Source organism: Misgurnus anguillicaudatus, chromosome 7 (genome assembly GCF_027580225.2).
Source record: "Misgurnus anguillicaudatus chromosome 7, ASM2758022v2, whole genome shotgun sequence".
NCBI lineage: Eukaryota > Metazoa > Chordata > Actinopteri > Cypriniformes > Cobitidae > Misgurnus > Misgurnus anguillicaudatus.
In genome coordinates this window covers 5,807,796-5,828,478 of record NC_073343.2, presented here as the reverse complement: position 1 = coordinate 5,828,478, position 20,683 = coordinate 5,807,796, and the positions used below count along the sequence as shown (strand labels likewise).

General features: G+C 37.7%; 1 protein-coding gene across 1 annotated transcript; it reads left to right on the top strand.

The window, feature by feature from the left end:
* The first annotated feature begins 11,079 nt into the window (after positions 1 to 11,079).
* Positions 11,080 to 13,302, top strand: LOC129416899 (4-galactosyl-N-acetylglucosaminide 3-alpha-L-fucosyltransferase 9-like). Its single transcript, XM_055171331.2, has 2 exons — positions 11,080 to 11,237; positions 11,679 to 13,302. Exon 2 carries the CDS (start codon positions 11,707 to 11,709, stop codon positions 12,808 to 12,810), a length of 1,104 nt encoding a protein of 367 aa, XP_055027306.1. The 5' UTR covers positions 11,080 to 11,237; positions 11,679 to 11,706; the 3' UTR covers positions 12,811 to 13,302.
* The last annotated feature ends 7,381 nt before the right edge of the window (positions 13,303 to 20,683 follow it).

The window sequence follows — 20,683 nt, the reverse complement described above, 5'->3', positions numbered from 1 at the left end:
AACAGGTGTTTTAGATGTAGTTCTGCTTATTAAAGGGGACATATTGGGTCCCCAGTGCTTCTTTTAACCTAAAAAATTTGAAAAAATCACAACCCAGTAAGTTAGTTTTGTTAATCAATTTTATAGAGCAAGTAAAAATAGGTAATTAAAATTTGGCTCCCCTTGTGATGTAACTGTGGGTTCACACCAGCCATGTTTGAGGCATCAAATTTGTGTCTACCGCGTCTAGTTTGCCGCTTGAACATTTTGGGTTTACTTGCTTCATTCACGCGTGAAAGCCGCGTGGAAATTCTAGTCATCGAGACATTCACTCGGAAATTTGCATCATGGGAATGTAATCACGTCACTACTAGAGCAAGCTCCTGATTGGTTAACGCCAAAGTTCAAATTTCTCAACTCGCGCGTTTCCTGTGGCAAAGCTCAATTTGAGAGAACTAGACTGGCAAATGAGGCGGAATATCGTCTACCGCACCAAACGCCTCATTCGCGCCGCGAGACCTCCAGACGCGCGTCAACGCGTATTTACATTGACTAAACATAGAAATCACTCGCGCTTGATGCCTCTACCGCACCTGGTCTGAACGCAGCATTAGAAGGGGATCTTATTATAATAATACCACCCCTTAATCTGCACTATTCAACCACGGCACTGCCATATAGTGCAGAGATCAGCTCAGGACACACCCAAAAACGGCACATTTTTGCTCACACCTACAAAGTGGCAATTTAACATGCTACAGTATAATAAATTATCTATATGGTATTTTGAGCTAGAACTTCACATACTGGGGACACCAAAGATTTATTTTACATTTTAAAAATGCTTGTGAAATGTTAATGTGGCTTTCACACAGGACGTGTTGTGCGCTGCGCTCACTGCTGGGTTCAGGGCAGCCAAGTTGAATGTCCAGTTTGGATGACCCGTTTCTATTGGCCGTGTGGGTAATCGTCACAGAGCGCAGCACAAAAGTTAAACTATTTTAAATAAGCTGCACTCGACCCAACAACAAATTGGCCTCGCACGGCGCAAGCCGTTAAAATGAATGGGTTTCATAACGCAGCACACACCACGTCCTGTGTAAAAGCCACATAAGACAGCTTGTGAATGCTAACCGAGTTCATGTTTTCTTGTCCTTAAACATATTCACATAAAATTATCTCAAAATGCTATGATTATCATAGAAGTTTTACTTATAAGAAGTTGAGAAAACAAATGCATGTGTATAATATACTGGATCCATGTACTTTTAAAGTAGCCGTATAAACCTGATGCTAAAAAACATTCACTTGTCTTGACTGATTTAGATTATATAAATTAGGCTTGCAGTTACTGGTTGCATAACCTTAATAAAGGTTACATGGGTTAACAAAACGTGTACCAAAATCATGCCTATTGAATTTTAGTGCTTTATTTTTGCAGAGCTAATAAAACATCTGAACCACTAGAAAAAATCTTTAGTGTTGAGCCCTTCTTTTAGTTTTGTGTCCTGTGTTGAAAGTGCCACTACTCATGTGTGTGTGTGCACATAGATGTCATATTTACTTTCAACCCTATAACTATTACGCAGTTGATTGACAGTCTTTTGGGTGTGTAATAAATCCACTCCTGTACTGTCTGGATTCATGTACACACCTTTATTAACCGGTTAGTGTTCATAAGGAACATGCATTGTGTAGAGGAAATTGATCAGTTGCCAGACTGTTTAAAGAAGTTAATCCTATTGCAAACACAATAATATTTTTCCTTAAGTAAACTAGTGAGACCATACACATTTTATTTCATAAATAAGGTTAGGGCTGCCACAGCCTTTATCTCAGCTCAAATATATATCTCGCTTAAAGAGATGTTCATTTTAAAAGAAAGGACTTCCTTAAGCATCAACATTACGTGCAAAAGCAGTAACATCACCACCAGCTGTTGAAAGATAAGAGATTCCATGAAGGTTAAGGTTGATGGAATAAAAACAATTTCAAACCCCAAAAAATACTTCAGGTCCCTTTATAGCATTAACAATCATTTACAGTACAGTATATAATGCAAAATACCATTACACTCTCAGATGAAAGGGTACAAGAAGGTACAAAAGTTGTCACTGTGGCAGTACCTTTTCAAAAACTACACTTTTGTACAGTAGGTGCATATTGGTACCTCAAACATACGCATTGGTACCTTAAATGTATCTGCACCAAAATGGTACATATTAGAACATTTTTAAAAGGTACCATCCCAGTGACAATTTGTGTAGCTTTTTTCTTAGAGTGTAGAGATATGCAAAAAATTATTTAAAGTGTTACCAGAATAATTAAATACACATTCTGATTATTTATATTTTAAGCATATACGCTTAAAGAAAAAGTCCAATACTGTTTGAAGCTGTCAAACATGAGGAAACAATACCTTCTTAGTCTATTTTCAGTCTGTTCCCGAAGTTTCTAAACACATGATGCCATAGCGTGTTCATCTGCATACTGATGGAGGGTTTGGTGACCTGTGACTGTGCTGAAAGTCGATGTTAAGTTTCCTAACTCTGCATTTGACCACATTTAGTACCTCTCTAATGACTTCTTTACCTGAATCCCTAAAAAATATGGTTATTTGAACATACAGGCCAGGCTTGTGCACAATTCAGAATTGAATTGAGAATGACTCCTAAATTCCAATTCAATTCTTGAATTTGAATTAAATTTGAATTGATGTCAAAAACAGGATCTAGAATTACAATTCGAATTTGAATTAAAGGAAGCAGAATTGCACTTCAGTAGAAATTAAAAGAAATTCATATATACATATTATACAGTAAGTGAAGTGTTAAAAATGAATTTTTCAGTATATGTCAGATATGATTGCATTACATATTCTATTTGTTTTAACTACTTTAAATTATATTAATGTTAAAATCTCTATTCACATAACAAATAATTAAGTTAGATTTTTTTGAAAATTGTTATTTTGTGGAACACGTTGAAACATGACTTTATTTCCCAGAATGCTTTACTTTAATCAAGTACTTTTCAAAATGGTTACCAAACAATTTTCCAAAGGAACTTTCCTAACACTGAATTATGTGAGATTCTTTCTGTTGTGTGACTGTGGAATTTCTTTGAATTGCCATGAATTTAATTCCACTTCCTGTCATTCCAATTCCAATTCAAATTCAATTTTCTGTAGGGCGGAGTTAATTCAATTCAAATTCCAATTCATGAATTAAATGGAGGCCAATTCTGAAACTCTGAATTGTGCACAAGCCTGATACAGGCAGTATACTGACATCAACATTTTTCAAATGCATCATTGAAACATGAAAATGTTTAGATAAAACTTAACAAATATTATTTAATGTAATTTCCATTAATCCATCTCGTTGGTGAGTGATTTTGAGGAGAGACACATTATCAAATTTGCTGATGACTTTGTGATCGTGTCACTCCTCGCTAACTTAGATGAGAGTCACGTACATTGGCTGAACATTTTACTCAGTGGTGTGTTTTTTGAATATTAATGCTTTTAAAAGAATAGAGATATTTATTGATTTTCATAAAAATAACTCTGTGCCTGTGCTGCCTACTGTCATTAGGGGTGTCAGGTAGAAACAGTCAAGAACAATAAATATTTAGGGACTGTACTTGATGATTAGTAACAATTTGAGGAGAACACTGACACTATTAGAGGGAAAGCTCTTTAGCGTATGTACTTCCTGAGGAAACTCAGGACTTTTAACATAGAGGTTTCTTTTAAATGTATTCTTGTTAAATATAATATGTTTTATGTTTTTCTATTATTTGTTGTTATGGCAATATTAATGTGAAGATTTAGAAGGAGTAAGTTAAGCAGTATAGCGTTGCTGTCCGATGAAAACCACATATGTCCATTTTGCAGATTTTGAGATTTTTCGACAGATTGAATGCCCAGGTTCATTTCCGTATACAGTATGCTTCACATATCTAAATGGCCAATGAAAAGTTGTGAAATCATGTCATCTGATTTTCACGTATATCCATTTGGTGTCAAAGCTGTCAATCACGCCGTGTATCACCCGCCCTGTGAAAGCATCTGGCCGGTCTCGTGAAGTTTCATTGAAGCTCAGCACCGGATAGCCGAATAAATATAGCCTGGGGCCTATACCATGAAGCCGGTTTAAGTGGATAGCCAGGTAAATTTAAGATTAGTTTGCGCCAACCGTGGGTTTTAGGTACCATGAAAGTAGCGCAGCTTTATTCTGTGTTCGTCCCCATGGTATCTTACGCTGCACGGCTAACCTGCCCCGGGGCAGGTTATGTTCTGGATTCGAGATCTGAGACTGCAGTTTGACCAATCAGCTGCTAGCAAAGAAATATATAGGTGATGTAACTACTAGCGTCTCCATGCAAATTTTATTTATTTGTATTTTTTTATTGAACATATTAAAATACATTCTAAAGTATGTCTAAAGTCAATGGCGCAATATTGTTTTTGTTATTTAAAGAGCGCGTTAATAATATGCGCATATAAACGGGACGACAATGCAGGTTTGCTTATCACACACATAGATGCGCAGCAGCACAAAACACTTTTAAATATAAAAATTAAAGGATTAAAATGTAAAAGATTATTATTGAGTCTCTTGGACATAAATGAGGGCCGAATATGAGACGTTAGAAGACGTAAAAAGCTGATTCACCTATAGCCTGGTACAGTGCCGGCCCGAGCCTCTTAGTGGCCCTAAGCAGATTTTCTTTGGGGGCCCCCCTCCCACCATTTTTGTATGAATTAAATATAATTATTATTTTTTTAGAGCTACAGAAGTGAGTTTCTCTTTATCTTGGATTGTTTGATTAACATTAATGACACAGACTTAAAGGGGTCATAGCGTGAAAATCTGACTTTTTTCATGTTTAAAGGAACAGTATGTATGACATTTATATCAATTAATCATAAAATTGACCTGATAGGTCAATAGACATTAAGAAATAATTTTCATTTCAAATACTTATATCACTGACAACAGTGGTCTGGCCAGGATATTGTCATTTTAAAAGTGGAGTTGCAGCCCTCAACTGATGTTTATGTTGTCATTTTGTGTATTGGCCACCAGGGTCCTATAGCATGAAGGTAGCTGAACAAACTCGGGGTTACAGGATTGGTTTTGAGTTGACAAAACCAAACCGATGCAATCAGGCTTTAGTGGTCCCATGAAGCGGCTTATCAACTTTCTGTTAACTCAGGCTTTGATCTTTAGGCTATGATTACTCCACCCGCGCATGCACATAAAGGAATGACGTCGGCACCGAACAACCAATCGGAATAGAAAATAGAGAGAGCACGTACGAGCAGTGTATTTTTTAGCGGAGGAGCATGAGCTAATTATACAAAAGTATGAAGATTATAAAAATGTATTTCAAGAGTGAAATAATACTCCCTCTGCTCTTTTTAATATAACATGTACACTACATGTACTTCATTGTATAATTTATTTAGGTACCCAAAGTGAAACATGCTTTTTTAAGTTAATTTACATAAATTTGTTAATAATCTTACAGGGAATTTTATAAAAGGCCTTTTTTTAAAGACATGGTCAGGAAATGTCCGTGGAACACTATGCTGTTAATGTAGGCTTTCTTACAGTGCGAGGACCACCTTGCGCATGGTTCGACAAACCGTGTTTTCCCCACTGACCGCATATGTACCACTTGCAAAAAAGCGCAACGCAATACACATAATTTATGGTACAGTAAGGGCACGGATTAAACGTGATACATTTCTTATGTGAGGCTAGAAGTTTGCAAAGATAAGAGATTCCTTCCGTGGAAAATCTAGATATTTCAAACAAATGACTGGGCAAAGGAAAACTAAAAACTCTCTCTACGAAGGGCTCTTCTAACAATTTGTATGGAGACCCCTGAGGCTTCTTTCTGCTTTGGATGTTTATTAAGACCCTCATCCTCCTTTTCTTTTTTCTTCTTTTTTTCTTTAAATGTGGTATCAACACGGGTGTTATTGATTGTTAAATATGCCTTAAAGTTTGTATTTGAATATGTTCAATAAAAAAATACAAATAAATAAAATTTGCGCGGAGAAGCTAGTAGTTACGTCACCTATATATTTCTTTGCTCGCAGCTGATAGGTCAAACTGCAGTCTCAGATCTCGAATCCAGAACATAACCTGCCCCGGGGCAGGTTAGCCGTGCAGCGTAAGATACCATGGCGACGAACACCGATTAAAGCTGCGCTACTTTCATGGTACCTGAAACCCAGGGTTGGCACAAACTAATCTTAAACTTACCTGGCTATCCACTTAAACCGGCTTCATGGTATCGGCCCCTGTTGTTTGACTGCAGTACCAGTTTTAGCCACAAGTTTTGTTGTTTGCAATACCAGTTTTGGCCACAATCCTAAATAGTGTTCCTTTAAGTGCTATAATTGGGTCCCCAGTGCTTCAATCAACCTAGAAAATGTAATAAAGATCAACCCAGTACTTTTGTTTGGGTCAGCCATTTTTTGCAAGCATGTGAAAAATTAGGTCGTTCAGATTTCGCCTGTTTTGTAAGGTAGGTAGAAAGGGGAATTACAATAATACTGCCTCTTTATCTGCAATATCCAACCACAGCACTCCCATAGTGCAGAGAGAAAGAGAGAACAAAAAAAGTACTTGACAGCACAATTGAGTTTCAATTACAACAAACCACCATCATAGTGTTCAGTGTTTGAATTTCATCAGCTCATTTGTATTTTAAACAACACACCCCAAAACGGCACACTTTTGCTCAGGTCTACATATTAGCAATTTTAACATGCTTTAATAAATTATATGTGGAGTATTTTGAGCTAAAACTTCACATAAGCACTCTGGGGACACCAAAGATTTATTTTACATCTTAAAAAAATCTCATAATATGACCCCTTTAAGTAGGTTAATTGAGGTTACTGTCTCTTTAAAGTCGTCATGAAACGGAAGTAGCGATTGCTTTATTTTCCCCATGGTGACGTATATCCGAATGAAACGGCTTCTAAAATGAAATAAGGCAGGGCTGGATTTGAGTTTGTCCATCGAGATCTGATTGGATCGTTTGAAGTTGGGTTGTGTTGCTAATTGCTAATCGCTGTGATCTTCTCCCGGACCCCGCCCACCTGCCATCTTTTTGATAAAAGATTATGACCACACACAAATTAAAAAAAAAATAATGAAGCTTACAGATAAGTCATTTGTTAATAATACCACAATATTTAAACATATATATATTGTTTTTCATTTCAATTTCATTGCGACTTTAAGAGAAGCACGGACCTGGTTTCTGCCTAATCTATACATAAACCTAGACATAAATAAATGTTTTATTGGAAAAAGAGTACTGTGGAGATCATTTTGTTTGTATGTGCCTTGTCAAGAAGATAAAAATTGTTTGCACATGTGTGCACTACCGAGTGCACTTAAGCACGCGCACACACAAACGGATGACGAATTACAAACAGCGCAGCATAAAAACCTTACGTTGTTTTTAAGTGCTCTATTCCTCAAATTTATGCTAATGGGCTACAGTATGACACACAGTAGCGTAATTCTCTCTAAAGTTTAAACATCAAGTGTTCTGATCTCTGAAGGGTGTAGTGAGGATCACCTCTGACTAGAGCTGGACCGGACACATTTAACATGTGTGTCCAGAAACCTGCTCACTTTAGCGACTTTAGTCGAATCGGACACACCCGTTTAGACCATGCGTCAAGCGCTTAAGACAATGCGCTTAGATTAGCATCCCTCCTATTCCCTATCTTCTCCTTGACTGCTCTTTTTCTTCCTCTGTGCAGTTTTGTTTTAGGGGGGTCGAACTTGGGGGTCGAGCCCCGGCATCAGGTTTGCTCTCACTGAAGGTTCAGAGCTCAGGTGCAGAGCACCTTTCGAGGACAGCAAGCCAAGTTTGTTTACCATTAATCATTAAGATCTGAATGCGCAGGCGAACTAGTGAATTGCCTTTAGGACAATAAAGTTCAAGTAAGACAAGTGCCATACAAATGAGCCATTTGAACATTGCACGCTAAGAGTCAACAACAACTATTATTTATAAATATAAAGGCTCTGGGTTATTTCTTTTGTATTGTAGTATAGACATTTACAGACAGCATTTAACTTCTGCAATGTAATTTTTGATTTGCAAATGTGTTTATTGTCTTTTGTATGCTGACGTGAACTACATGATTTTTGGAATCAAAAATATAAAACTGGTGTTTAAATTTCATACAGTAGTTATACAGTTAAGTAATTTTCAGGCCTAATATATCAAGTCAATGTAAAGTATTTTCTAGCCAGTCCTGCCAAATTATTTCAGCAACATCAATGAGTCTAATTTCAAAACGCACACACTTTTTAATTTAAATATACCCAGAGATACATTGTTACAGTCCAGTTTTGTCTACCCTACTGAAAAATCCAGCTAAGACCAGCATAAGCTGGTGAGCTGGTTTTAGCTGGTCCCCAGCTTGGTTTTAGCTGGTTTTGCTGGTGTAGGAAGCTGATTTTGCTGGTGTAGCAAGCTGGTTTAGGTGTGTTTTGGTCGCATTTTAAGCTGGTCTAGCTGGACTTAGCTGGTCATGCTGGAATACCAGCTGGCCTACCAGCATGACCAGCTTTTTCATGCTGGGAGGACTAGCGTAAACCACCTTAAACCAGCTAAAACCAGCTAAAACCAGCTACCAGCTTATGCTGGTTTTAGCTGGATTTTTCAGTAGGGTACCTGCCTGTTTCCCTTTGTTTTTCCCGTCATCGTCACTTGGACTCCATATCCTATAATCCCTCACTCATCCCTTTACTCATCACCCTTATCAGATAAGTCTATTGTGTTCACCATTTCTCCATTCTGTTTGTATGTTGTGTTTTGTGTATGCACTTAAAGGGACCATGGCATGAAATCTGACTTTTTCCATGTTTAAGTGCTATGATTGGGTCCCCAGTGCTTCTATCAACCTAGAAAATGTGAAAAAGATCAACCCAGTAACTTAGTTTTGGTAAACTATTCTCTACAAGCACATGACAAAATAGGTTGTTGAAATTTGGCTCTCCTTATGATGTCATAAGGAGCTGTTATTATAATAATATCACCCCTTAATCTGCACTATCCAACCACAGCACTGCCCTTTGGTGCAGATTAAATTGCAACAAACCACCATCATTGTGATCAGTGTTTGAATTTCATCAGCTTATTTGCTTTTTAAAGGACACACGCAAAACGGCACATTTTTGCACACACTTACAAAGTGGCAATTTAAACATAAATTATTTATATGGTGTTTTGAGCTAAAACTTGACATATGTGCTCTGGGGACCAAAGATTTATTTGACATCTTAAAAAAGTCTTGTGCCATGGCCCCTTTAATTGTTATTGTATATTCAGTTATTTATTATGTTGTCCTCTGTCATCTCTCCTTCATCCTTCACCACACCATAACATAACAACACAGGATAAATTAAAAACAACACAAAACAAAAACTCTTGGAAATGTATACAGATGCAGATTCTAACAGAGTGAAATACACAGACAGGCAGCCTTTCCTTGTTTGCATGTTCTCCATGTGTTAGTGGAATAAAAAAACTGTGTAAACCATTAGCCTTACCCAGAGGCATCATGCCCCTTCAAACTGGCCAAAAACATGCAAGTTATGGTGAATTAGAGATGCCAAATTTCCCTTCCCCCAACAAGTGTGTGGGTTAACCAGTTCTTGCCATTTATGTAGCCCTAGATGCTGGAATGCTGATTTGAATAACTAACTAACTTAACAAACAAACAAACAAACTATGTTTGGCAACCACTCATTACTTCTCTACCATAAATGCATTTCTTTGTGAGCAATGGGGTGTATGTTGTTTGTTATAACTTTTTTTGGCGCACCTCTCTTAGGTATCTGTGTATATTAATACTTTTCAGGATGTATGATGTTCACTGTATAGTAAAGTGACATACCTTTTTTGTGGTGTCCATTTGGTATTATCTGTTTAATTTTTTCTCTCTCTTCAACTACAAATAAAGGTACAAACGTTGTCACTGGGACAGTGCCCTTTCAAAAAGGTAAATCTTTGTATCCAAAAATTGCATATTAGTACTTTAAATGTACATACTGGCAGTTCAAAGATACATATTTGTACTTAAATGGTACATATTAGGATCTTTATTAAGGCACTGTCCCAGTGACAGCTTTGTATTTTACTTTTGAAAGTGTATTGCATCATTTACATGATTGTATTATTTTAATTATTATTTTTGAATAACTGTATTATTCTTATATTTCTATTTCATGGCTGTTGCAAAGTATAATAGGCAGTATGTTCTGTTCCGAGCTCCGAGGGTGACATTGGAGTAAAAAAAACCTAAAGTTTAGTTTCATGTGCTCACGTGAAACTTTTGCGTGCTCACGCGAAACCTTCATGTGCAGAATTTTTTAAACATTTAGTTTTGCCTGCGCACGTGAAACTTACCGCTTTCACGTGCGCGCGCAAACGTTTCACGTGCGCATGCGAAACTAAACGCGATAGTTTCATGTGCCAACGCGATAGTTTCATGTGCGCATGCAAAACTAAATTTTTTAAAAACTATTTTACTTTTAAACTATTTAATTTTAGCTCCATGTCCCATTAGGGGCTCCGTAGTTCTGGGATGGTAATGAGGGGCAAAATGTTTTGGACAAATAATAAAATGTATCTTTAAAAAAAAAACAAGTTCAGATGGGTGGTGAAGCGGCGGTGGAACATGGGGTTGGGATGGCGTGCCAGGCCCATGAAGAGTATTTGATATTTAAAATAAAATATTTATTTTACCAGAAAAAATGAATATGAAATTAAATTTATGTCTAAATATAAAATAAGTTAATGAATGTAATAACTTATAATGACAACGTGCTATTCAAAAAGAGAGATTTTTTGATTCATCATAGAATCCTTTTGTACGTTAAATAAATTTTGTAGTGAATATCAGCTTCGTTTAACTGGTTTGGTGTTTAATCTAAAAACATAGTACTGAAAGTCATGACATCATTATCATATTTGCATAATAAATTGTGATTAGTCCACTGCAGACACTGCTGTTCAACCCAATTCTTCATGGTTGGCAATATCAACTGCAACGCAGTTCCCCAGTGGAAATCATGTTTAAGGAAGCTCACATATTTATTTTTGTTCAGTGTTTGTACATCTTGTGTAACCCACTGGGTGGCTTATTTCACAAACACAGCTGGAAATATTTCTCTTAAACTATTAATAAGGAGCTTCTAATAGAGGTAAGAAGTAATTTGATTTATAATAATAATATGTCACTGTACTTTGCACTGTCAAGTCAACCTTTATTTATATAGCACATTTAAAAACAACAGAGGTTGAGCCAAAATGCTTTACAAATGAATAAAAGTAAACAGTTTAAAAAACATAATTCTATCAATATCAACATAATTTATAATTTATTCAAAGGCTGTAAAAAAAACTTGTTGCACTTTTAATCAACATCATTTCAATTTTCATGACTTTAAATTATAAAAATATAGTTCAATTCACTTTTTTTTATAATTTATTACAACTTTATTAAAAATTAGTTTCAAATTGATTCAACTTGAAAATGTAAGTACAACAAGGAATTTTTACGGTGATAGTTACTCACTATTCTAATTGAACTACATTTATACTGTGCAAGCCTTTCTTTAAAGATATTTTTTTTTGTGATACAGATCAAATTCATCCTGCTTTAGTCATAAAATGTTGAGCTCAAGTTTGTCTGGATATCTGCTTTACCGTCTAGCTGTTATAGTGGCAGTCGCTGGTCTCGTCTCTCTGATCGCCATGTTTGCATGGACTTCACCTCTGACTGCCTGTCTATCTTCAAATAAGTCTGGCTCAATTAGAGAACACATAGTGAAGAACAACTCGGTTGTTGAAGCGGTGGTTGACAAACCTGTACTTCTGTTATGGGTCTGGCCTGAAAATTACCGATTCAATCTGAGTGACTGTAAAACTATTTACAACATCGATGGCTGTCACCTGACAGATAATAGATCCCTCTATGAAAACTCAGATGCTGTGCTTTTTTTCCAAAAAGCTATTCGTCTACCCACACTTCCCAAATCACCTCGCCCTTCATTCCAAAAGTGGATATGGATGAATGTTGAATCACCACACAACACACAGAAAATTCCAGGAATTAACCACCTGTTTAATCTGACTCTCAGTTATAGAGAGGATTCTGACATTCCTGTGCGGTTACGATTGATCAGCAGAAAGATCCCAGATGAGAATTTTGAAATTCCCAAAAAGGAAAAACTCGTCTGTTGGATTGTGAGTAACAAGGCTAAGGCGACAGGTGCTGGCATAAGAGAAGCTTATTTCCAAGAACTTAGCAAGTATGTCAAGATAGAAGTGTATGGAAAAGCTTATGGAACCTTCATGGATTATAAAAACTACTTTCCCACCATAGCTAGCTGTAAATTTTATCTCTCCTTTGAGAACTCCATTCACAAGGACTACATCACTGAGAAGTTAAATGGACCTCTTTCAGTAGGTACTGTACCTGTGGTGCTGGGTCCTCCCAGAAAAAACTACGAACGGTTCGTACCGGGTGACTCCTTCATTCATGTGAACGACTTTCCAGATGCAAAGGCACTTGCAGAATATCTTACGCGTCTGGACCAGGATGAAGAAGCCTATCGCAAGTACTTTAACTGGAGGAGATATTTCTCAGCACGACCTCATTTAATATTAAAGAACCAAGAGTTTGTTCTGGCTATTTGTACGGCCTGTGAATATGTAGGAAGGCACAGGGAATATAAACAAATTCCCGATATCTATGAATGGTTTTTCAACTAATGTCACTGCTAATGCATGTTACAGCTAAGAGGAAATAAATCATCGTTTTCAATATATTCTTTATATGAATACATAATCTTGGTTTTCTGGTAAAACATCCCTGTAATATTTTAAATGTCTGATTTTGGTATATTTCATAATTTGTCCAAGGTCGTCTTCTATATGAATAAATGTAAATGTGTGTGGGTTCATTATTCTGCGACACTGTCCATATAAAATACATATTTCCAATTGATTGGGGTGGAGCATTTTAATTGAAGTCAAGTCCTGTAATGTGATTTTGGGGAATTGAGGTGGATGAACTGGTGTTATTTATTGGTTGGTATTGGGGGTTGGTTATCTTCAGCCTTTTCTCAAACCTCTCAACATAGCTCGCCTTTTAACCAATAAATAAATTGTAAGAAAATAAAAATAATGATGTATTTGACTAAATTAGGTTTTAAAGACAGACGTTTGGGTGGGCTGAGCTCACCTCTGTCCATGCATAGATCCAGCCCCAGTTTTTCCTCGGCCAACATACAACGAAGATTGACGGCCCTACAGTGGCCCAGTTCTGAATTACAGACAAGGCCCACACATGGGCCATAACTGGCCCATGTCTCTGCCAGATAAAAGCCCATAATCGGCCCAAACCTGGGCCAGAACAGGTTCTAACATCAGCCATAGGTCAACCATATTAAAACCAGCATTTAACCAGAACTTCCATAACTGAGCCATAACTCAGCCTAATCTTGCCCAAATTATATTAATAAATAAATCACACGAAAAATTACTTTCAAATTGTTTGCCTTTTTATTAATCAATAACACACAAGTCAATAACACTACAACATTGTATATTTTAAAACTCTTCTAGTATAAACTGTCACCAATAAACAAAAATACTAGTCTGTTCAAATACATTATTGGAATGAATCTAACACCAACAACTTAAATTACAAAGCAATTTCATCCTTAGTAAACAAACAAAAGTTTAGAACAAACTGATAAAAAAAACCTTTGTGTTCTAAGCATTTTCTAAGCATGTACTTAAAATATATTATATTAGGAATATCCCCATTATTATTTACCAAGAAAATTAAGTCAAATCAATATAAATGAAAGAGGAGTGAGTAAACAACAATTTATGAGAAGAACCATATAAGGCACGACTTCTAAGGTCTTCACAATTGCTGTCATACTTTATCCACCTATGAGAAATTCAGCTTTGCAAATATAATTCTAAAGATTTGTCAAGTATTGATTTTGGAAGCAAACAAATTAACATTAAATTAAATGGTGGCCCTGATGTACTGTCACTAACCTGAATTTCACCTCCTCCTGTCCTGTCAGCATCATTGTCCCACCTCTTTACCTGAAGCAAACACAGCAGATGATTAACAGAAAATAATTTCACAGTATTCCATATATTCAAAATATTTGTATTTTTACCATTTTCCTTTGTATTCAACAATGCAATTCGGGTAACCAAAGCAATGTTAGGCTATTGTCAGTTCTTACTCACCTAAAGAAAGAAACCACTGTCCAGCTCTCTGTATTTATCAGCTTTCACTGAAATCACAATGTAACTATTTAGCCATATAGAGCAACCTTTTGATATATAAACACAAAGATACCCATCATTCTTCTTTTGTCCCACTCCAGAGTCTTCAGGTCTTGATGAACACAGACCTGATACACTTTAACAAAAAAAATTATACATTACCGAAATACATTTTCAAATAAATATTATTTTTTAAATAAATGTTCTAACATCAGGAAGACCAGATAAACAAGTTTGATTACTTCATTATAATATGATCACATTCATTCTTAACCTTATAGAAAACAGCTAATTGTCATGATCCTGCCAGTCTTTCATAGTTATTCATAGTAGTTCATGGTCATGGGGCAGGATCGTGGCAGTACCCATGTTTTGTGTGGCAGCACATGGCCTTTTGTTTGGGTAGTGTGCTGCTGTGTCTCGTTTATATCCCCACCCCCTTGTCTCCTCGTTAATTATTGGTTAACTCCCATCACCTGTCCTTTCCTCGTTGTCTTGTTTGGATTTCTTATTTAAGGCCCCAGTGTGTTCTGTCCTGTGCTAGATCGTTTTGTATGTTTGTACCATTGCTGTTTGTAGCAGCTCAGTCAAAGATTCTAGTCAAGTCTGTTAGTCTTTGTAATTGTCTTAGTCAAGTTAATCTAGTCTTGTGTGTAGTGTCATCTGTTCCTGTGCTGTTTTCCCCCACGTGGGCCTTTGTTTTTGGTTTAATAAACCCTGTTTGAGTTCACCGTTACCTTGCACTTGGGTCCCGTTCCTCTCTGTGAGTCATGACAGAACAATCCAGCCAGTCAGGGACCCAGCAGGTATCGGTGGACTCACCATGGACACTTATTGACTGTTTGCTTGTGAGGATCAGCCTTCTTCAGCTCCCGCAGTCAACTCGGCCACAGCTACAGCCGTTTGCCCGGCCGCAACCACAGCTACAGCTACAGCCGTCTGCCCGGCCGCAACCACAGCTACAGCTACAGCCGTCTGCCCGGCCGCAACCACAGCTACAGCCGTCTGCCCGGCCGCAACCACAGCTAAAGCTACAGCCATCTGCCCGGCGCAACCACAGCTAAAGCTACAGCCGTCTGCCCGGCCGCAACCACAGCTAAAGCTACAGCCATCTGCCCGGCCGCAGCTACAGCTACAGCCGTCTGCCCGGCCGCAACCACAGCTACAGCTACAGCCGTCTGCCCGGCTACAGCCACAGCCTTCTGACCGGCCACTACCTCAGCGACCGTTGCCCAAGCCTCCCTGGACTTTACCCTTATGATCTTTAGTTTGCATTTTTTGGTTGTGTTGATCAACTTGGACTTTCTAGTTTATTTTATTGAATCTGTTATCTGTCATAGTCTGTATATGGTCTTGTCTTGTCCATTGTCTTGTGTACCCCCTTGAGGAACGCCCGGTGGCGTCCCTTTAAGGGGGGCGTACTGTCATGATCCTGCCAGTCTTTCATAGTTATTCATAGTAGTTCATGGTCATGGGGCAGGATCGTGGCAGTACCCATGTTTTGTGTGGCAGCACATGGCCTTTTGTTTGGGTAGTGTGCTGTTGTGTCTCGTTTATATCCCCACCCCCTTGTCTCCTTGTTAATTATTGGTTAACTCCCATCACCTGTCCTTTCCTCGTTGTCTTGTTTGGATTTCTTATTTAAGGCCCCAGTGTGTTCTGTCCTGTGCTGGATCGTTTTGTATGTTTGTACCATTGCTGTTTGTAGCAGCTCAGTCAAAGATTCTAGTCAAGTCTGTTAGTCTTTGTAATTGTCTTAGTCAAGTTAGTCTAGTCTTGTGTGTAGTGTCATCTGTTCCTGTGCTGTTTTCCCCCACGTGGGCCTTTGTTTTTGGTTTAATAAACCCTGTTTGAGTTCACCGTTACCTTGCACTTGGGTCCCGTTGTCTGTGAATCATGACACTAATTTAATATCAATTTATGTCACACGAACAATATAACACATAACATTACACATGAATCACATTAACATTTGCATCCCTTTATATCTTTGTTAGACATTTAGGGGCGGTTTCCCGGACCAGGATTAGCTTAATCCAGGGCTAGGCTTTATAGTTTAATTAGGAAATATAACTAGTTTTAACAAACATGCCTTACTAAAAACATTACCTGTGTGCATTTTGAGGTAAAACAAAGGGCACTGATGTATTTTAAGATATGTCAGTGCAAGAACAAAGTTGTTTTCAGTTTGGAAAGCTCTTAAAAGTGTTTAAGTCTAGGACTAGTCTAATCCCTGTCCGGGAAACCGCCCCATAAACAAAAACATTTTTATGATTGAAAAAGTTTAAATATGTAAGTTCAGGTACTTACTAGTTATCTTTCATCCTTCTGCCTTTGAAATCTGTGTCCGTTATGATTAATTGACGCGGCGTAACTACTCCTGTCCCGACGGTAACCCCGCCTATTGGTTAATTTGATTGGCCGCCGCTCGGCTTGCGTTAACAGGAAAGCTCGTCTGCTGTTATGTGATTGGCCAGTGGCACTCGCATTTTTTTAATTTGATTGGCCATCTCAATCATTTCTGACAAGGTGTTCGAAGAAATGCTGCGTTGCAGGAACTGACAAACGGATGACGTTAAAATACAGTGAGAGCGATTTGAAATCAGAATCCTGCCCATTATCATTCCAGTCGCTCTACTTTGATGTCATCCGCGTGTAGGTTCTTGTTGCACTGCATAAATAAACTGTGCATCCTAAACCTAACGCGAAGGTTAACTGGTACAAAGATTTGATCTTTTTTAACACTTCGGCAGGCAAAAGCACAGTGAAACATATTGTGTATTTCTACAGTATCTAACATCTGATTGTACAAAATGATAGTTTTACTAGTCATTGAAGTCAGAAATCTTCAGCAGGAATAAACTCCTGCTACAATGAAAATCGCGCAAAAGCAAGTTTAAATCGAATCGATCCATTGTGCTTCTCAAAGCAACGTTATCAAAACTTTTAAATGCTCGAACTGATTTTGCCAAGTAGTTGATGTCCTCAGGGCAACATATTGTGTTGACCCAAGGACAACATTTTTCTAAATAACACCTAAACCCACCCCAAACCCCAACCCTAACCATAACCAAACCCTAAAATCAGAGGGACATGATAACTGAAAAACAATGGTCTAGAAACAGATAATCCTGATTGTAAGCTTAAACTTAAAACAAACTGTACACTTATTTCTGAAATCTGATTGGTTGATTGAAATGTTGTCCCAGGGTCAACATAATGTTGCCCTGAGGACATCAACCACTTGGCAAAATCAGGAGAGCCCTTTTAAATTCAGAAAAAAATCTTCTGGAAGTTCAGGGTCATTTGAACATGTTTATGTGATTAAAATGTAGACAAACATTATTTTTTCCCAATATTAACTTCTTTTAATACAAAACTAACATTTTATTTAAAAAAGGTTAAATTAACATAGCCTGAAAATCCTTCAATTCGTATAATTATTTATTATAAAACACAGTATTTCAAATGTGGCTTACAATCACTAGACTGATCTGGGTCACAATCCCTACACTGATCTGGGCCACATACCTCCCACCCACCTACAACTGGCCCAAATATTATCTGCCATCATGGATCCAGTGCCACACCTGGCCCATACTTGGCTGACATGTTGCATGCCAGCAGTGCCATCATGAGGCCACAATCGGGCCGAGTCCGTCTGCTATCTGGGAAGGAGGAGAAGTACCGTCTCTCTCCTCTTACCTGATTATCTGTAATGAGATGAGATCGCCACACCCCCTCGCCATTGAAGTGAACGAGCAGAAACATCCATATGCATAACTTGTGCCTCCTGCAGTCAATGGATACGCAATTCACAATCCAGTCTCTCCATTCCTTGTTGTTTCATCCAAATGCACCAAACACGACATCTAAATCCTTATTTACTTGTGTATGTGTGTCAGTATCTCCAGACGCGATTGTTTTCTTTGTTCTTCCGTCAAACATTTCACGCGATGGGAACACACAAACACACGAGTCAGGAAACTCGCCGCGCTTTTTTGTATTCTTATACGCGATTGCAAACAATACAATCCTTATTTAGTTGCGTCTAAGTTGCGCATATCTTTAGAATGAGTTTTGTGGACTTGTATCAGTGACTTAAAAATGTAGCTTTTTCAAAAACCACGCATAAACATTTTTCTCTCAAAAATACAAACCTGTACATGTTGATCATATAATAGTGTAGCCCAGTTTGTGCTGAACGCAGTGTTATGAGAATTTTGCAATTTATATGTTTTTAAGCAACTGAAAAAAGCACAAATGTGCATGTCAAAATTTCCCCAGGGCCCTAAAAACCCTATGGTGGAGAAATTTTGAGTGTTTTATCTTACAGATTAGTATTATGTTTTATATGGTATGCTTTTAATGTGTTTCATGGTTAAGGTCTACATGAATTAAGTTTTAAGTTGTCTCTCTGTTGCTTGAACATGAATGTGTAGGTACACAGCTGGGCCTGGAGGAGATAAGGGTGTCCATGGTAAGGATAGCAAATAGTTGTATGATGTGTTAGAGAACAAAGACACTGAGCTTTACCACCCATGGGAGGATTTATGTACCAGCTTGGAATGTTATAGAGATAAAGCCACAGCATTACCAAGTTGTCATGAGTTATGAGAAGGAGCTAAGGGGCCTGAAGGTTTTGAGTGCTGGGCATTGGGACAGTACAGAGTGAAAGAAAGGCAGGGCTACTGGACCACTATTGGACCACTATATAATATGCTGAAAAACTCAGAACTGGGTCATTGTCATCATCATTTTACCAATGCAGGTGTATACACCCTATGACCAGTATTGTGTTTCAAGCTGTCTGACACAATTCTTTAATAAAATACTTTGAAGAGAATTTTACATCTCAACTGTCTCTGATTCTCCTGAAAAAATCTACGACATTATTGGCGCTGCGGAGCAGGGTTACAAGAGAGAACATTGGACAACCGAGTGGGATCGTTCAGAGGCCGTTCACGGTCGGGGGGAGATGTTCTCCATCCTGAGTCGATTGTCTCTTTTTTGTGGGTGTTAAACTGCTAAGGCTGGCCAGCCGCTTGCTTCTTAAATTAAGGTAAGCAAAGCGTTATAGCATTTTTTCACCTGCATTGATGACATTTTTGACTCTGTTTGGAAAACACAGACAGCCCGGCGGTTTCATTTGAATTCCTGAATTCTCTCTGTAACTCATAAACTAACTAGTATTGCGATTAATGAGAAGGGACTTGTGGATGATATTACGAGATAAATTATCTCTAATAGGGAAACCTGGTCTTCCGAGTAGGTGTACTCTTATCTGAGGGTCAAGAGGACCCAGCTGTGAAACAGTTGATGGAAATTAATATTAACATAGCCAAGAGGGCGTTGACTGTTAATAGCCAAGAGGGCATTTAATTATAATAAATTTTGCTGATTTTATGGACTCAAACTAAAACATTAATTTTGAAACTAAATTTTGTAAAGCCAGTGGGCTGATTTAAATAGATTATCTGAGATGAGTACGGATATACCTTTTTAAAGGAAAGAAAACCAGTGGGTTTGACTTTTAGTTGTTTTTTGATGTAACTGGTTAAGTTACGAAACAAAAGTGAGATAAGAGAGAGATTTTTGTTGAGGGAGAACCAGTGGGTTGCTTAAATGAGTATTTGAGAGTAATTTATCGATGAACTTTGATACTATAAATTGCTCTGTGAAACAAATATGAAGAGTTTGCATAGTTTGGGTACCAAGGTGCTTAGAACGTGCAGACGAGGGTGAGCGAGAGAGACTGGAGTGCGGGAAAAACCAGTCGGTTGCTTGAGTGAGTGTTTATGAGTGCCTCTATCGATGAACTGTGATACTATAGAGAAGCTCACTGATATGGACACTGTGTTTAAGGGTGCTTTATCGATGAACTGTGATACTATAAAGTATTCTTTGAGTTGAACACAGTGTTTAAGGGTAATTTATCGATGAACTATGATACTATAAACATGGGAGAGACAAGGGAAAAAGCTTCGGTCCATCTTAAAGTTAAAAAAGTGTTTATTAATTGTTGCATGGTATGGACTTACCATAAGTGAATAGTTTTAAAAAACGTCTCCCCCCCCCCCAAAAAAAAGGATTTCTGCATCTTATTCAACTCATATGAATATTTTGATTTTGAAAGTTAGGGGTAAGAGTTATCCTGTGTGAAAAATATTGTCCATGATTGAATGTCAGTTGTGACTGAAAACATTGAATTTTGGTGGAACCTGAAATCTTTGTCTAATATTGAAAAGTCATTATTGAGTGTATTTGATTTAACAAAAGAAAAGTTAACAGAAGGAAGTTTAACCATTGAAACAGTAGTGTCTGAGATCAA

What these genes read in the sequence shown, in the direction of transcription:
- LOC129416899 (XM_055171331.2), top strand. Translation starts at nt 11,707, where the DNA reads ATGTTGAGCTCAAGTTTGTCTGGATATCTGCTTTACCGTCTAGCTGTT.